The following is an 18,741-nucleotide window of genomic DNA, read 5'->3' on the forward strand; positions in this document are numbered from 1 at the left end:
GGTGTGTGAGAGGGAGACAGTGAATGTTCGGTCCGTTAGGTATGATGAGATCCAGGATAGGGTAAATTAAGGCCACATTATTTTGTGCTCTGTGATGAATATGTATGTTTTGATAATACATATGTATCAATGTGCATATCTGTTTCAATGTGATCAGCTGTAGAAGCTTAAGTTTAATCCTTACTATGCCGCAGTCAGTAGTAACAGCAACATATGGGGTTTCACACAGGGAGAGTGTTCTCTCTGTCAGCCTGTGGATAAATACATAGCATGTGTAACAACTCTGCTGGCATCACTGCATGGCCTCCCATCCCCCACCTGCCTTACACACCAACTTACTCACTACTCCGGGCCATGCTGTGAGTTCTGTCTTCTGCCAGCTCCATGCTATGTGCCTCTTGTCTCCTGCCTGCTCTCTGCATACTGCCTAGCTGAGTGCATAGGGGCCAGCGCCGGCAGTCCCTGGTTGTTACTGAGTCAGTCTGCACCTTCCTAGGGTGTCCTGAGCCCAATGCCAAGAGGCCTCTGGTACTTAAGGAAGCTCCACCCATTGGAGGCTGCCTGAGCAATGATTTTTCTCAGTGACTTGCTGCTGAGTTGCCAGGTCCTGTCCTGTTTTCTGCCTTTTCTGGGGGCTGCATACTCAGACCTGTACTGTGCTTTGTGTGTACTGTTTCCACCTTCTCTGGGGCTGCATACTCAGATCTGTTACAGTGCACTTTGTGTCTTATGTTTCCGCCTCCCTGAGGGCTGCTTACTCAGGCCTGTGTCCTTGTCCAATATTTGTTCCCGTGTCTGTCCTTGTCTGTACTGTGTCCTATTCCTGTAACTTATCCCATTCCTGACCCAGTCTGAACTAGCCTGTACCTGTGTTTGTTTGTATCCCTGTCTGTAGCCTTCCCTATCCCGCTGAGTGTTTCCTTCTGTTCTGCATTCACTCTGTGGTCCCGCTCTGCAACCACTCTGTGGCCTTGCTCCGCTCCTTGTGGTTCTGCCTTGCTCCACTCCTTGCGCTTCTGCCTTGTTCTGCTCCTTGCGGTTCTGCCTCGCTCCGCTCCTTGTAAGCTTCTGCCTTGCGCCGCATGTCTGCGGTTCTGCCTTGCTCCTCTTCTTGTGGTTCTGCCTTGCTCTGCTCCTTGTGGTTCAGCTCGCTGCACTGCAACCAGCGACTCTGTTCTGCTTTCTGCTCCACAATCTTGCGGTTCTGCACTGCTCTCGTTCTACGCCCTGCGGATCTTTGTCCTTCCAGCTACTTCAGTCTGAACAGGTCCCTACCTGTTCCCACACTCTACTCATACCTGTCTATGTTCCTGTCTTTCCTGAATCAGTCCCTGCTCCTCCTGTCTTAACAGGTCCTACCTTTTCCCATATACCACCCATAACCGTCTGTGTTCCTGTCCTTCCCGAACCAGGCCCTGCCCCTTCTGTCTCTGCCATGCCCAACTGCCAGTGTCTCTGCCATGTCCACCTGCCAGTGTCTCAGCCATGCCCACTTGCCAGTATCTCAGCTGTGCCCGCCTGCCAGTGTCTCAGCTGTGCCCACCTGCCCATGTCTCAGCCATGCTCATCTGCCCATGTCTCAGCCATGCCCGCCAGCCAGTCGAGCCTCTTGCTGCTCCTGTTCTAGCGTTCTGTCCCTCAGTGGGATCAGCAGCCACAACCAGACATCACCCTGGAGAGGTACGTGGGAGCTACCAGCTGCACAAGTCTGACCTACCCATCAGAGGCTCCAGTGAACACCAAGGTAGCTGCTTAGTGACACCCCTTCCAGGGTAGTCTGGTTTGTGGCACAGTGGGGCCACACCCCCCAAGCTCACACCAACCAGTCAGGGCACGAGTGTAACAGCGTGACTGCAAGATGCTGATGGACTGCTAATGGCATTCAGAGGCTTTTGGGTCTACCATACTCAACAGATAATAAGAATCTGCCAGAGGCAGGGTCTATTAGGCTACCTGTCAGTCATGCTCTGCAAGGATAGTGTTATATTCTGCACAATAGAGAAGTGCATAAACTACACAATCATAGGAATGCACATTCTAGCCCACTTGGGTGGACTAATACATATGGTAAAATACATGCTTTTGAACATTTAGAAAAAAAAGTAAAAATACCCTATATAAAATCCGATTTTCCAAGAAAAAGTTATTTAATCTGGAAAAAATAATCTACCTAAAAAACTTCACATATTTGCTATTGCCATGTCCATAATGAAGCGTATTCTAATACAATATCATTATTTATTTCACGTTAAATGTCACAAAAACTGTGCCAGAAGTGCTGTTTTTGTTCATTTTGCCTCACAAAAAATCCCCAAAAAGTTGTACACATCGAAATATAGTTTCAATAAATGCAAAAGCTTGCTAGTGTAAAATCAAACCCTCATATAGCACTGTAAAAAAATGAAAAAGTTATGGCTCTCAAAACATCATGCAAAAAATATATTTTTGTTAAAGTGATTTTCATGAGCAAAAGTAGCAAAAATTGAAAAAATTATATAACTTGGTTAACATTGCAATCATATCGACCCATACTATAAAACTATACCACTATTTATCCAGCACAGTGAACACATAAAGCAAAAATACAAAAAGCATTAACACTTCACAAAAACCTAAAATTAAAGGTGATGAAAAGATCAAATAAAATCACCAGTAAAAAATACAACTTATGCCACAAAAAAGCCTACATATAACTCTATGAAAAAGTAAAATAAAGTTATCGTTCTCAAAATATGGCAAATCACCCTCACACACCACAACTCATCAAAATAATAAAAAAAAAATATTTTGTGCCAAAATAGTGAAACACAAAATACTACGTAAACTAAATTGGAAGAGAAGACCACCTAACATGGAAATATAAATATCGCAATAATAAAAGGGACAAAAAAAGATGGAAAAATTGATATTAAAAATGCCTTTATTAAAGTGAATGGCGAAAAGGGTAAAATGTGCAAGAGTGTCTGCACTAAAACAGGTAAATATAAAAAAATCAATAAAATAGCACCATATACGAAATATTAAAGATAAAAACAAGGACCGCCAAAAATAATCATAAAGTACCGTAATAAAAATATGCCTGTAGATATATAGCGCACATATGGTGAATTAAAAAATATTTGATAAATAAAGAACTGTATATATATATATATATATATATATATATATTATAGATAAATAAAAGATATACATAAACCATTCACAGTATATGATTATATCAACAATATGATAAAACTGTGTTAAAGATAAGTCTTCAATAGAATCTCAGCAAAGAATCTCAGTAAAGGTATTAATTGATCATGCTGTAAAATATATATTATTCAAATTATTGATGTCTGTCACCCAATATAATGTAGATATAGAATGTTAATAGTCATAGATTAGATCAACAGCAACATATAGCAAAGGTATTAGTTGACCATACTGTAAAATATATTTGGATATTCATATCAGTGTTCTGTCACTCAATAAATGTATATAAAGAATTTTGACATAGATCAAATCAACAGAATATGGGGAATATAACCCACCCTCGATCCCAATGCACAGGTTACATCCATACTATATACACCCCTACGGTTCAGAAGTGCATCACCCCTCTGACAAAGGACGCAGATCCAAAACACGCGTCGGGGTGTGTTCCGCACTATACTGGAACGCCATCATATCATCACCAGGTATTATTGTTTGTTCACAGCTGATCATTCCTATATGTTTTAAATGGGTTATATTCCCATATTCTGTTGATTTGATCTATGACTATCAACATTCTTTATCTACAGTTTTCAGGTGACAGACCACTGATATGAATATCCATATATATGTTACAGTATGGTCAACTAATACCTTTGCTACATGTTGGTGTAGATCTAATCTATGACTATTAACATTCTATATCTACATTATATTGGGTGACAGACCACTGATTTGAATAATATATATTTTACAGCATGGTCAATTAATACCTTTGCGGAGATTCTTTCAAGTGTCTATTGAAGACTTATCTATAACGCAGGTTTTTCCATATTGTTGGATATAATCAAATACTGTGAATCGTTTATGTATATCTTTTATTTATATGTAATAATATATACATATATATATATATATATATATATATATACAGGGTGGGCCATGTATATGGATACACCTAAATAAAATGGGAATGGTTGGTGATATCAACACCCTGTTTGTGGCACATTAGTATATGGGAGGGGGAAAACATTTCAAGATGGGTGGTGACCATGGTGGTCATTTTGGATCCAACTTTATTTTTTCCAATGGGAAGAGGGTCATGTGACACACCAAACTTATTGAGAATTTCACAAGAATAACAATGGTGTGCTTGGTTTTAGTGTAACTTTATTCTTTCATTAGTTATTTACAAGTTTTTCTTTGTTTACAGCCATTGACATGTCGCAGAAGTTAACACGTGAGTGGATAGAAATTTTGCTGATGTCTGGTGAATGCCGTACCTTTGCCATTGCAGCAGATTTCAATGCAAGACACCGTATGCAAGAAAACTGTCACCATTCCCAGCTTATTTAGGTGTATCTAATTCGGCGAGCTGAATTTGCAGAATGGGCAAAACAAAAATTGGAACAGGACCCTCACTTTACACAGAACATGATGTTCAGTGATGAGGCAAACTTTTTTGGGTGGGCCATTTATATGGATACACCTATATAAAATGGAAATGGTGACAGCTTTCTTTGCAGTAGTGTGCAAGTCGTTTAGCTAATTACAGTAACATTGCATGACTGCAGACTTTCCTTTTGAGACCGGACAGCTCCTTTAGAGATTTGGAACCTAACAAGTTGATTATTACAGTAAACCCTTAATAGCATGTTATAATCATCAAACAAATCCTTAATTATTTACGTTCTTCTAGCAATGACTTCTTATATAATGAGGCAGTATAACTTTTAGCATTTATATCAACACTAAGTACAGAAGGTAACACATATAAACTAGGATTGAAAACAGAAAGTATTCCAAAATAGTGTAAAGAATAAAAACATAGTATAACTGATATCCTACCTTAGATAAATATGAATGGCCATCAGACCCACATACAGGATTTGTATAAGCTGCTGGACATTGTTTGCAACTGGAAGGAAGAGGAACACCTCTCCAGTACTTATAGCTTAATCCAGCTTCTTTCATGCTGTAATAAAATAGTCTTCATTAATAAACTAAATATAAACAAGCATGTTATTAATCTTTTGCTCACTTTTATTAACATTTTCAAATTAAAATGTTACCTTTAGTTTGCAGTTCTATTTGACTGTATTAGGAGTCATTTTTTATGTAGTTTGTTGTAACTTTTACTAGCATCCCTCTGATGTGCTTGCAATGTTCTGACTACTTTTTATTTTTTTGAAAAGTGGGATTAACAAAAAAAGCAATTCTCAAAAAGCAATTTTAGAATTGTTTCTCAACTTTTTTTGGATGTTCCTAGAGATGATTGAACCTTTACAGATGTTCGCCGAACACCATTCAATTCAATGGGAGGCAAAAATAAATGAATAGACAACACCTTCAGGGTGGGGCCAAAAGCTGCCAAAACAGCTGACATTAGGGAAAGACACTAGGAACAGTGGCATCAATTGACTTATCAACTGCGCTATAAATAAATTATTAACAAAAAATTGCCATGGGCTGCAACCATTAGATGCCAGCATTAGCAAGGCTGGATAACAAGAATACAGGGGTCCCACACTATTTTTTAAATTATTTAAATAAATTAAAGAAAGGGGGGTCCACCCCATCTTTAACAACCAGCCATGCTAAAGCTGACAGCTGGGGGTTGGTATTTTCAGGTTGATAAGGGGCCATGGATACTGGCCTTTCAGCCTGCAAATAGCAGTCCGCAGAAGCCCAAAAATGGTGCATCTATTATGCCTGACTCTTCCCACTTGCCCTGTGGTGGTGGCAACTGTGGTTCAAATTTGTGAGTTGATGTCACCTTTGTATTGTCCATTGACATTAAGCCCAGATTCGACTATAAGACACCTATCCATTACTAATCCTATAGTTATTTTGTAAATAAGCACACAGCCATAAAGTCCTTTATTTGAAATAAACACAAAATACACTTTTCCTTTTTATTTAAAAATAACAAACACAGTTATACTCACCTAACACCAAATCCATTGAAGCTCTCATCTCCCGTAATAAAAATAAAAAACAATCTCTCCGTTGTTTTCTCCCATGCCACAATCCATTTCTGGGGATAAACAGTTTTCGACTTGGACGGTGCCAAGATGCTACTGTCCAGGCTGAGAACCACTGAGGAATTAGCTGCTGCGAACATAGCATCAGTGAACAGCGGTGACATCATCGAGGTTACCGCAGGTCACTGAGGCTGCGTTCCCAGCAGGGAACCTGAACTACGGTGACCTCAGAACTGTGAGAAAGTCAGTGAGTTCACCGCAGTTCAAGATTAGTGAGTTCACTGTGGTGAAGTCACTGAGTTTGAACTGCAGTGAACTCACTTACTTTTTCTCATGGTGCTGAGGTTACCGCAGTTTAGGGGCTTGGCTGGGAACACAGCCCCAGTGACCGGTGATAAACCCGATTGCGTCATGGCTAGTCACTGACGCTACAGCTCATTCCTCAGTGGTTCTCAGCCTAGATGGATGCATACACGCCCTTTTTGTGGCGGTTGTGGGCTATTCTTAGCCTTAGAGGGTGATATCCATGGCCTACTTTAACTTGGCTGGTTGGCAAAAATAGGGGTGACCCCACACTTTTTTAAATGATTTATTTAACTAATTAAAAAAATATGGGGTTGTAACCCCTCTATTATTGATTATCAGCCTTGCTGAACCTGACAGCTGTGGGTGGCAGCCCACAGCTGTCAGTTTTGCTTGGCTGGTTATCAAAAATACAAAGGAACCGCACGTCATTTTTGAGGGTTCCCCATTTTAATAGCAGGAAAGGCTAAGCATATAGCTGTGAGATAATAATAATAGCCTGGAAACCTTTATGAAAATTGTCTCTTTCCAAGGATATTAACATCAGCCCTCAATGGTCGCCTTTCCCTCAGCTGTTTATAAAGATTACAGGGGACCCACTCTTTTTTTCTTTTATTAACAAGTACCATAAAATACAGTAACTTTAGTTCACAGCCTTCAGGTATTCCAGCAGCTGGAAATTTAACCATAAAACATTAACCTTAAAATGTGCTTCAATGTTTCATATGAGGTTTACAGGCCTGGCAGCTGCAGGGAGACCTAAGGGCTGTGAACTCTAGTAACCTGAAAAGTTACCCGAGTTCAAGTCACTGGGTCTCTTGGTAGCTCCAGTGCTGGACTGTTGAATGCCAGAGTGCCGAACTTGCGTCCTTTCATCAGTTTGACACTGACAAGTGCAAAGCAAGAGAAACAGCTGCTATGAATTCAGGTGACCTTACTGTTCTTGTTGACAATTAAAAAAATGATTGAAAAAAACAGAGTGGGGGTCAACCATAAATTTCATAATTAGCAGAGTGAAAACTGATGGCTGAGGGCTGATGCTAATATTCTGGGAAAGAGACAATATTCATAAAGTTTCTCAGGCTATTAATATAAGCTCACAGCTGTATACTTAGCCTTTCTTAGATCCCCAAAAAATGACATAGGGTCCCCCTCTATTTAATAACCAGCAAAGGCTTGGCAGACAGCTGTGGGCTGATATTAATAGCCTAGGAAGGGGCTATGGATATTGGCCCCCTCCCAAACTAAAAACATCAGCTCTCAGCCGATTTTCCCACTTGCCCTGGTGCATTGGCAAGTGGTGTGATAGTTGGCTGGTTGACTTCACATTTTTATTGCCAGATATACATTACAAATTAGATTGGCATCATCAGGGGGTTGAGGCTACAATTTGAAATTTTGTAGCCTCAACCACCTGATGACGCCAGTCTAGCTGGTGAAATATGTTGGGGAGGCTTAGGAGCAAATTTTAATTAGCACTATCCAGTGATTGTGTAGTGGGATTTTGAGGGGATATAGGTAGTGGCCGTGCCTCACTACATATCCCTGAATACTGTCATAAAATAGGATTAGGACTGTGAGCAACCTAAAAAGATGTCAGTCTGTAAATGAGTATGCTTATGTCCAAATGATAGATACTGGATAGTGCAAGTTTTAACAATTATTTCCTTTAATAGCACCAATAAAAGTTATATTTTAGAGTCCTCAGTTAGAGATTATTTGCCTTTGGCAATGTGTATGTATGTTAGTATTACCCTATGCTGTCTAGGTTGGACAGCAATTGTTTGTTACTTTGTATTGTCAGGTGACATCAAGACCAGAGGTTAGTATAATATAATCTTTAATTTTATATAGCGCTAACAATTTTGCAGTTTGCACACATTATCATCACTGTCCCCGGTGGGGCTCGCAATCTATCTTCCCTATCAGTATGTCTTTGGAATGTGGGAGGAAACCCTCACAAAAATGAGGAGAGCATAAAAACTCCTTGCAAATGTTGTCCTTGGTGTGATTCGAACCCAGGACCCAGCGCTGCAAGGCTATCCACTGAGCTACCATGCTCCCCGTTAGTAATGAAGAGATATCTATAAGATGCCCCCCATTATTAACCCCATAGTCATGTTGAATAAAAAAGCACACCACCAGAATAGTCATTTAATTGAAAGAATGACACAGACTCCTATAATGACTCTAAATTAAACCATAGTTATGTCATTGTCAAGTCCACAGAAGCCATGGTCACCTGTAACAAAATTAAAATAATAAACAACAATATCCCTTACCTGTCCACCGAGATGTCAATAATCCATTTGTCCTGCTATGGGTCTAGATCTGCCACAATTCAATGCCAGGCTGCATTGTTGCATGATGATACTATACAGCCTGCCATACAGAGACACTGAGCAGCGTGTGCTAGTTGTGCTCAGTGTCTCACGCTGAACTCCTATTAAATTCAGCTTTTCTGAGGTGGCTGCAGGCTGATATTTTTAGGTTGGGGGCAATATCCATGGCCACATAACAGCCTGAGAATATCAGACCCCAGCTGTCTGCTTTAGCTTGGCTGATTGTCAAAAATAGGAGGACCCCACACTTTTCTTAAATGATTTATTTAAATAATTTTAAAAAAATGGCGTAACCCCTCTATTCTTGATAACCAGCCTTGCAGCCCACAGCTGTCAGTTTTGCCTGGCTGGATATCAAAAACACAGGGGAACCCCACATCATTTTTTTAAAAATGTATTTATTTATAGCACAGGTGGCAGCTGTAAATACTCATCAGCGGCCTGCTCTCACTGTTAACAGTTGAATACAACTTTCAACATTATACCCTGCTAGCGCTGATCGCAGCATGAGCAGGGGCAGTGATGTGAGCTGTGTTCACTTCAGCACCCGGTGTCGGGGAACAGCATGAACAGTACAGCTACTTTCCAGGTGTCAGTACTGATGACACACAGATGTGGTAGTCTTTTACCAATGTTTAGGGAAAAAGCTTGGAAATCCAAATATGAATCCGAATGTGCAATGTTTGTTCCGAATTTGAAATTGTCAAATGTATTCCAAACAAATTTGTTCATCTCTAGTGTTCACCATCCAAGAAAAATAATGAAACTGTTTTAAACAGTCTGGGTTGTTATGGATGTGGTGATTACACATGTGTCCTTTTTAGGGTGCTTGTTATTTTATTCAAAAAATTAACTGATTGCATTCCTAAATTGGGTTTTGATTTTTAACATTTAAGACTTATTTTATTTATTTTTTCCAAATTCATTTGTCACACAAAGGAACAATAACATGTGATCCTTGGGTCACATTGTGTACAACTTATATTGTACAGTGCATTATCTAAATTGTTCATGTTTGATTGACAGGCAGCCTATAATGGGAACTGATTTCAGAAGAAGTAGCTGTTAAGCTATCTCTTACTCTGAAACACTGCAGAGTTTCAGAGTTAAACACACTTTATATGGCTGGAATTATGTTGCCAGTGTCTGATAAATGCTGCCCATGGATGGTGATTACCTGGATATCCAGCCAGGTAACAATTTACTCTTTATTTTACTTTTGTGTCCTTTTGAACTGCATTTTTTAGATGATATCTTAGAAGCTATTATCATGCATTTAAATTAAATACGATTGATTTTTGTTGGTTACTCTTCCTTCCTTTAGTTTTTGAGCTATTATTATATGTCCTGGCAATTTTTAATCCTTTGTGATATTTGTGGCATACTATGTAAATTTTATGTACTCTTATTCTGTTTCCCTTACTGGTATACTTAAATGCAAGTAAAACAAAAGCCACTGGAAACCAGAAATTGAGTCATCAAACATGTTGAATGACTAATTCAAATTACATGAAACAAAATTAGAAACTGATGTTTAATGTTTCAAGAAATGGATCTCTAGAGATATTTTGGCAGTGATGTAGTAATGAATGATGACTTAACTGTATTGTCAATTGTGTTTATAAATAATAGAAATTGAAAAAATATTTGCAAAGCAAAAAATGTAAAGGGAATACCTTACATGGAGCCTGTTGATTCGTGCTGCCAAAAGTACTGGCAGCATGAATTTCAGCCTGGCTGCATGATTACAGCAATGTACTGTATATATTTCTGTGAAACCCTTCTGCATTTCTGACAAAATATACTTTAATGATCTGACCAGGAACGATAGTCAGAGTCAAGACTAGTTCAGCTCTGCCCACACCACACCAGCTTTAACCAGCACCAATGCAGGTGATTTAATTGTCAACCACATCTTGCAGCACTGGAAACAGTCGGCAAGATGTAGAGCCGGACTGGTCTCATCTCAAATGTTTTGTATCTATATATCGTCTTATATATGTCACTTAAGAGAAACAAAAAAATCTCTGCAATAATGCAATTAAAATATGATTCTTGCTGCCTTCTGTTTGGTCAACATAAATTAGATGTGAGGTTCTCTTTAATTATGAGACTAATGTACAAAAATTCTGATATTCTTAAAGGTTCATAGAGAAGTCTAGGCATACGTAAGAATAAGTTCATTATCACTGTCACTTGTGGCTTTTAAGAGTGGTGAGTATTATGTGTGGTGAGGTGTAAATGTAATGATGTAGGAGGGCACCACTGTTAGGGATCACCTGATGCATGCTAAACAGCCAACTGAACACCATAGAGAAAAGAGCGTGCACAAACAAGGGATCACCCAATAATATCATAAAAAATATATAACTTTATTATACGACAAAATTTCACAACACTGCCAAAAACACTTTAAAAATATCTAAAATTGCAAACAAGCAATAATAGAAACTGGACCCATAATAAGGTCAAGCCCTTGCTGCTCCACAATAAATGCTCGCTCCAAATCAGAGGGACACTGTGAGTAGATAATAAATGTTGAACATGCAGTATACAAGGCTGAAAATTTCAAACTTTAAACAAGTCACAGACACAGAGTGAAAAAATCCAATTTAATGAATTACTAAGTATACAATGCACGCATTAATGTTGGTATTGGAACCCTCCTTGGAAATTGCACATATGTTATAGTCCAGAAAAACTCCCTTTATATTGTCCACTAAAAGGGACCTTGAATACTGAGCCCAGAAAATGAGCTTAAATAGCAGAAAAATCCTAGCATTCACGCTGAATCAAAATACATTATGATTCATGGATCAAAGAGAGGGGCCACGTCCAGGACCTCAAATTACCATTTAGCAGTCTAAAGCACCTCTATCCCTTTCAAGTGAGATGCGATAATATACGGCCTGTATATTGAAGATTGGCTGGTTAAAGTGCCTGAAGTAAGCCCAAGGGCATGATGGTAGAAGTGGAGCGCAGTGGAAAAAAGCAAGGGCAGAAGTGAGCCCGACACGTGTCACCAGAAAAACTGGCTTCCTGCTGGCGCCGACGAGCGGTGCGTGGATGCGGGCAGGAGGAGGTCTTCATCGCCGCATATGACAGGTAACGACCGCCGACCGCTGCTACATCTCTGGTGAGATCTGCCTGTTTGGCAGCTCACTAGCGACCATTTAGCGATGCACCAGCGATCCTGACCAGGTCATATCGCTGTCAGGATCGCTGGTGCATCGCTAAATGTAACGGGACCCTTACTCAGGCTTGTGGCACTGTGCAAGTTGGATGTTTGTGAATCCAATAGATATTACACCTAGTATGCCCCCTCCCACTCCTCCTTAATGACACATTATATTTTCCCTGATGAGTCTTGCCACTAAGATGAAAGGCATTTTTAAGTAGCCATGTCTCTCCTCACCTGTCATGATCCATAAGCTTTTGTTAATGTGTTGATTTCTTTAATGATTAAAATTTGGACATGTACTGTATATTGTTTTAAGAGCATGCATTTCAAGTTATGATTTAGCAAATTTATTTGGCAAAAAATGTAAATTTTTTTTAAATAAAAGCATTCACAAATATGTATTAGTTCTTTTCAAGCAGCAATACACAACCACTTTCCACTCCAGGTTCACAAAATGACATGCTTGGTGTTCTACATTCTAAAGCAAACAGTTAATAAATGTGTCTCAAAGCAGATTAGACATTTGGAACAAAATGTGCCAAAAAAATAGGCACAAATAAATTGCAAAATTTGGACTATTGTATCAAGATGGATCAATTAGGGACCCATAACCATTAATGGATGATGGCTGACAGCAATGTCAGACTAAAAATATTCTTAAAAAAGCTAAACCTAATGTTCTGTACAGGCTGAACATGAACAAGAACATGACGGTACAATACATACCAGGTGGCAATAGGATTAGCCTCTCCCAGGTTTGTATGAAAAGTTCAAACATCTGTAATATATACTTGACGATATAGAAGGTACTGTGAATAGAAAAGCTATACCTCTATACTTGTTATACATATCTCCCTATAAGTTCTAAATATTTACATATGGTTGATTTATGTTCATATAGCAGATGTGTTTTTGAGCAACCTAGGATTTAATTTTCATCATTTATGATAAATATTTTCATTAATGAACTCAGGTGTTTTATCTGTTATGGAAACATAGCTTCTAGCAAGCAAACTCATGTGCATTTATTAAATTGCTTGATCCACAACATTGATTAAATTGTCATTTATGGAAGGATATTTTTCTTCACACTGTGAAGATAAATTAGCAAATGCCTCTATAGTTTCTTTTCCTCCAAAATGACACTGACAGTTTATAATAAGCTATAATTACAAATAACGCTAGAGATTTTAAGTCACATTTAAACACGTTGACCTTGTCTGCAGTGTTTTATGTTATATGAATTTTGACTAATAATTGTGCAATATATTTATTTAAGTAATGGATATGTCTCACTTTTTAGAGCACCAAAGCTCATTGTCACATGCCATTTTATTTCTATCGATTGATTATAACATTGCAACAACCCCAAAAAAAGTTGCCAACAGTCAGCAGTTACTGTAAGGCCTCTTTCACACATCAGGTTTTCGCCTTCAGGCGCGATCCGGCGCTTTTGACAGAAACCGGATCCGGCGAAATGCAATGCCGGATCCGGTTTCCCCCCCATTGACTTGCATTTGCGCCGGATCGCGCCGGATGGCCATGCGTTTCATTCGGTTTTCGCCGGATCCGGCAATGTGTCCGGATCCGGCGTCTGGAAAAAACGTCTACTGTAACGTTTTTTGTCTCCGGCGAAAAAGCCGGACACGCCGGATCCGGCGCATCCGGCTTTTTCACACAATGGAAGCCTATGAGCGCCGCAATGCGCCGGATCCGGCGAAAGCCGGATCCGTTGGCCGGATCCGGTTTTTTTGGTCTGAGCATGCTCAGTAGCCACAAGGGTCAATTTTAAAAACCGGATCCGGCGTAATCCGTCGAAAAACGGATAGAAAAACGGATGAACCGGATGAGACGGATCCGGTTTTGTCTGTCAAGAAAAAGACGGATCTGGCAGAAAACCGGATCCGTCACATCCGGTTTTACAAAACATTTGCCGGATCCGGCGTTCCGGCACGACGCCGGATCGCGCCTGATGCCGAAAACCTGATGTGTGAAAGTAGCCTAAGTGTCCTTTATGCACAGGAAGAGTGAATATGTACCAATAAAAAAGGTGTCCCATACACAATTCATGTCACATTATAACATAACAAATTATACAAATTTTATTACTAATGATCATTAACTCCCAGAAAAATCCGTTTGGTGTTTTTGCGATGGGTGTAACTCTTTACATGCCTTAACTTACTCCATATACTTTTTCTGTGTATATATTTTTCATAGGCAATGGTATTTTGATGATCTTGATATTTCTCTTGGGATACTATTTGTAGATTCATAGATGTCCAATTCTGTTTGTAGATGTAACAAGGTGGTACAGGGTGGTAGTCGCGGGCGAGTCCATTAGACAACAGTCAGTGAGCACCCCGGCACCTTGCACATGGAGAGATTAGTACTCACTGTGTCTGCCGGAATTCTAGTCTCATGAAGCATCACAGAGTCACAGTTCTTTTCCAACAGTTGAACTTTACTAAACAGTAAGACATTCATCACATCAGCAGCACAGTTCACACAGGGCAACGTTTTCCTGTACTTCCCCTGCTTTACGGGCAGACTCTATTCTCTCTGCACTATCCTTTCCACTGCCATCTGGGCAGTCCCTCTGGACAGTTCATGTCCCATCTGTACCTTCAGCATCACCAGCTCCCTGTCAGCCCCTTGTCCTTCCTTGGGATGATCCTGTTGAGTTGTTGCCCGACTGCACTATTCTCCAGCCTGGGGTCCCTTACTGCCGTTCGCAGCTTTATCTCCACAGCCTGTAACTGTCTCCTGAACTGCATGCACCCTGCCCTTGGGCAGGCTGCCCCAGTGTCTGATTCTAAACAGGAAGTCCCTTTTGTATATCCCTGCTGTGTGCAGCTCTGCTCTAACTCCTCCACTCTATTTAACCCCTATGCTGCCTATACCTTACTACTCTTACATCTATCCTATGCTCCATCTCTAATGTGCCCCCTTTATTCTAATCCCTATGGTCCTATACTATTTTCTAATCTATCCCTAAGCCTACTCACAATACTGGACAAATACAATTACATTACAGTACACACAAAACAATCTAACATTGGTAAACTGCACAGTAGATTAACATTAATAAAATGTCAGGGTGCCACACGTGATTGTCTGAGCAGTGTCCAAGGGAAAGGAAGCACGTGAAGTTCCCCGCCACTTTCGTGCATAGAAGTCAAAATATATTATTTGTGTCTCAATTTCACCTACCTGTTGTTATTTTTCTGTGTTGTGTGTTGTGGTTTATATTGTCATTTAAAAAAAGTTTATCATTTTAATGTGACATGAAATTTGTTGTTTTTTTTCTTGCACATTAATTATTAGTAGTGTAACTTTTGTTTTCTTTAAATTGACCTCTAATGCCTTATTAGACTTGTGCACTTAGTTTTGAAAATTAATTTTAGAATGACTGTATAATAAACCCCTTTACCCCCGAGGGTGCTTTGCATGTTAATGACTGGGCCAATTTTTACAATTCTGATCACTGTCCCTTTATGAGGTAATAACGCTTCTATGGATCCCGGTGATTCTGAGAATGTTTTCTTGTGACATATCGCACTTCATGATAGAGGTAAAATTTCTTTGACATGGCTTGCATTTATTTGTGAAAAAAATGGAAAGTCGGTGAAGATTTTAAACATTTCACAATTTTCCAACTTTGAATTGTCATGCCTTTAAATCACAGATATGTCACACAAAAACACAAAATTCTTAATAAGTAACATTTCCCACATGTCTACTTTACATCAGCACAATTTTGGAAACAATTTTTTTTGTTAGGAAGCTATAAGGGTTAAAGGTTGAACAGCAATTTCTCATTTTTACAACACCATTTACAACAGAACCCCTGTTTGACTGCAAAAGACCTTCAGAAAGATTTGGCAGACTCTGGAGCTGTAGTACGTTATTCTACTATTCAGAGACACCTGCACAAATTTGGCCTTCATGGAAATGTCATAATAAGAAAACCTCTCCTGCATCCTCACCATAAAATTCAGCATCAGAAGTATGCAAAAGAACATCTAAGCAAGCCAAATACATTTTCCTGTGGACCGATGAGGTTAAAAAAGAACTCTTTGGCCACAATGATCAAAGGTATGTGTGGAAAAAAAGGGCACAGATTTTCAGGAAAAGAACATCTCGCCAACTATTAAGCATGGGGTTGGATTAATCATGCTTTGGGGTTGTGTTGCAGCCAATGGCACAGGGAACCTTTCATGGTTAGAAGGAAGAATGGATTCAATAAAACTTCAATAAATTCTTGATGTAAACATAACACATCTACAAAAAAACTGAAATTAAAACGAAGATGGCTGCCACAAATGGATAATGATCCTAAATACCGTAGAGAATCTAATTAATAATTATCAGCTATAATAAGAAGAGAGGCAATCACTGCAAAGAGAAAGCAACAGACTTATTACCTACCTATTCTACCCTAAAACATTGAAATTTGTGGTAATGACACCTACCCTCTTACACTGCCAGTGAAGATTTAATTACCGTATATACTCGAGTGTAAGCCAACCAGAGTATAAGCCGAGGCCCCCTAATTTTGCCACAAAAAACTGGGAAAACTTATTGATTCGAGTAAAAGCCGAGAGTGGGAAATGCAGCAGCTACTGGTAAATGTAAAAAATAAAAATAGATGCTAATAAAAGTAAAATGGTGGCCCCATAAGATGCTCCATATTAAAATATGCCACATACTGTATAATGCTGCATTAAGGTTAATGTTGGCCCCATAAGATGCTCCATATTAAAATACGCCCCATATAATGCTGCTGCAATTTAAAAAAAGACATACTTACCTCTCATCACTGAACGCTGCTCCTCAGCGTCACTGGCTCTCTGCAGTGACTGTTCAGGCAGAGGGCGTGCACTAACCACGTCATCACGCCCTCTGTCCTGAACGTCACAGCCAGAGGACCCAGGAGACTGAGCACAGCGGTGAAATGCGGACAGGTGAATATAGCATGGCTCTCCCTCCCCCAGTGCTACTCACCCTCCTGGAGTCTGCATATCAGGCTCTGCTACATCTCAGTCCCAGCATTCAGCATCTCTCTTCCTATCTTCTTCCAGTATGGTCACATGGTACTGCTCATTAAAGTAATGAACATGCTCTTCACCCATTACTTTAATGAGTTGTACTATGTAACTGCACAGGAAGAAGACAGGAAGAGAGATGCCGGGCAGGTAAGTGTTGCTGCCTTTTTGTCTGCTGTTTAAAAATGAATTTTTGGAGACCTTGAGTCTTCTTTAGTGGCTTTGCTATTTAATTTAGTGTAGGGACCCATAAGCGTGAGGACCTTTAGCAAAAGTTACGGGCTCACATATTTTGGCCAAAATATCAACTAATACCTCACTAATTTTGTATTTTTTGCATTATATTTTTAAGGGTGCAGCCAAGCCCAGACATGTCTGGTCTCTCATGAGTGGTGTTCCCATAGCTATGCACTGAGAGTGTGCTAGCCAGCCCACCTAATCGAAAAGTAGGGGCATGACTAATAGGCTGTGAATCAGACACTGTGCGGTACCTTTGTGTGAACAACGCCCTATGCGGGCTTTTATTGTGCAATTGTATACTGGGCAGTCACCCCCTCCAGGAATGGGTAGGTAGAGAGTGGCTGCTTATCTAGTATTTTGCACCTGTGTTGCTGACATCTTGCTTTATGGGCTGGCTGCACCCTGTAGTGCATTTGTTTCAAGATCTGTGCAGGTAAGTATTGCTGCTTTTTTGTCTGTTGCTTAAAAATGAATTTTTGGAGACCTTGAGTATTCTTTAGTGGCTTTGCTATTTTGCCAACAATTTTGTCCAGACCATTTTTCAGGTTTTGTGTGAAATTATGACTAATTTGCCTTTTTTCTGTTTGTTTTTTTGTGCTGTTCCAATACACACAAAGGTAATAAACATGTACAAATCATTGCCATCTAATATTTTAGAATTTTAGAATCGTAGAATGTTAGAGTTGGAAGGGACATCCTGGGTCATCTGGTCCAACCCCCTGCTCAAAGCAGGATTCAGTAAATCATCCAAGACAGATGTCTGTCCAGCGTCCATTTGAAGACTTCGATTGAAGGAGAACTCACCACTTCTCGTGGCAGCCTAGGTGATCCTGTGTTTTCTGATCAGATCTAGATGGAAAAGGGATATAGGGCATATTTCCCTGGAAGAATAGGAAGTTATTTTGGAATCTCCTGTGTTTATTAATGTGGCGCATAGACGATCCCAATTATATCTTATCCATAGAGCATATAGGATTCCCAAATTATCCTTAAATGAATCTCAGATTGGACGATCATTGTCCAAGTAGCAGAAAAAAGGGGTAAATTTAGTCCATAAGTTATGGACATGTCGCAGACTTGGAGAACTATGGGACATTGTGAGTAGGCTGGTTAGAGAGGTATACAATATTCCTGCATTTGAACAACAAATTCTGTGTTCTAGAATGTGTGAGAGATATTTGATCTTCCCATCCATTACAACTGGCCATAGAAAACACTCTTTACCACACAAGAAAGTCCACTGCTAAATATTAGATGTCCAACACCCCACCTACAATAGAGGAAGTGCATAAGTGTATAAATACTACTATTTTATTGGAGAAAATGGTCCACATAACATGGGGTGAATAGCTAAATTCAGGATGCATTTATATGTATATATATATATATACAGTGGGGAAAAAAAGTATTTAGTCAGTCAGCAATAGTGCAAGTTCCACCACTTAAAAAGA

The 18,741-nt window shown here is 39.6% G+C and overlaps 1 protein-coding gene across 2 annotated transcripts in view; it reads right to left on the bottom strand.

The window, feature by feature from the left end:
* The window catches only part of SPOCK3 (SPARC (osteonectin), cwcv and kazal like domains proteoglycan 3), a 584,466-nt gene that overhangs the window by 107,516 nt on the left and 458,209 nt on the right, over nucleotides 1–18,741 (bottom strand). For both annotated transcript variants that reach the window (XM_073577087.1, XM_073577079.1), the window contains exon 5: nucleotides 5,041–5,167. In XM_073577087.1, coding sequence (XP_073433188.1) covers nucleotides 5,041–5,167 — 127 coding nt within the window. The remainder of the gene's footprint in view (nucleotides 1–5,040; nucleotides 5,168–18,741) is intronic.

The sequence above is a fragment of the Dendrobates tinctorius genome, unplaced genomic scaffold (genome assembly GCF_039654945.1).
Source record: "Dendrobates tinctorius isolate UK_male_01 unplaced genomic scaffold, ASM3965494v1 ptg000008l, whole genome shotgun sequence".
Lineage (NCBI taxonomy): Eukaryota > Metazoa > Chordata > Amphibia > Anura > Dendrobatidae > Dendrobates > Dendrobates tinctorius.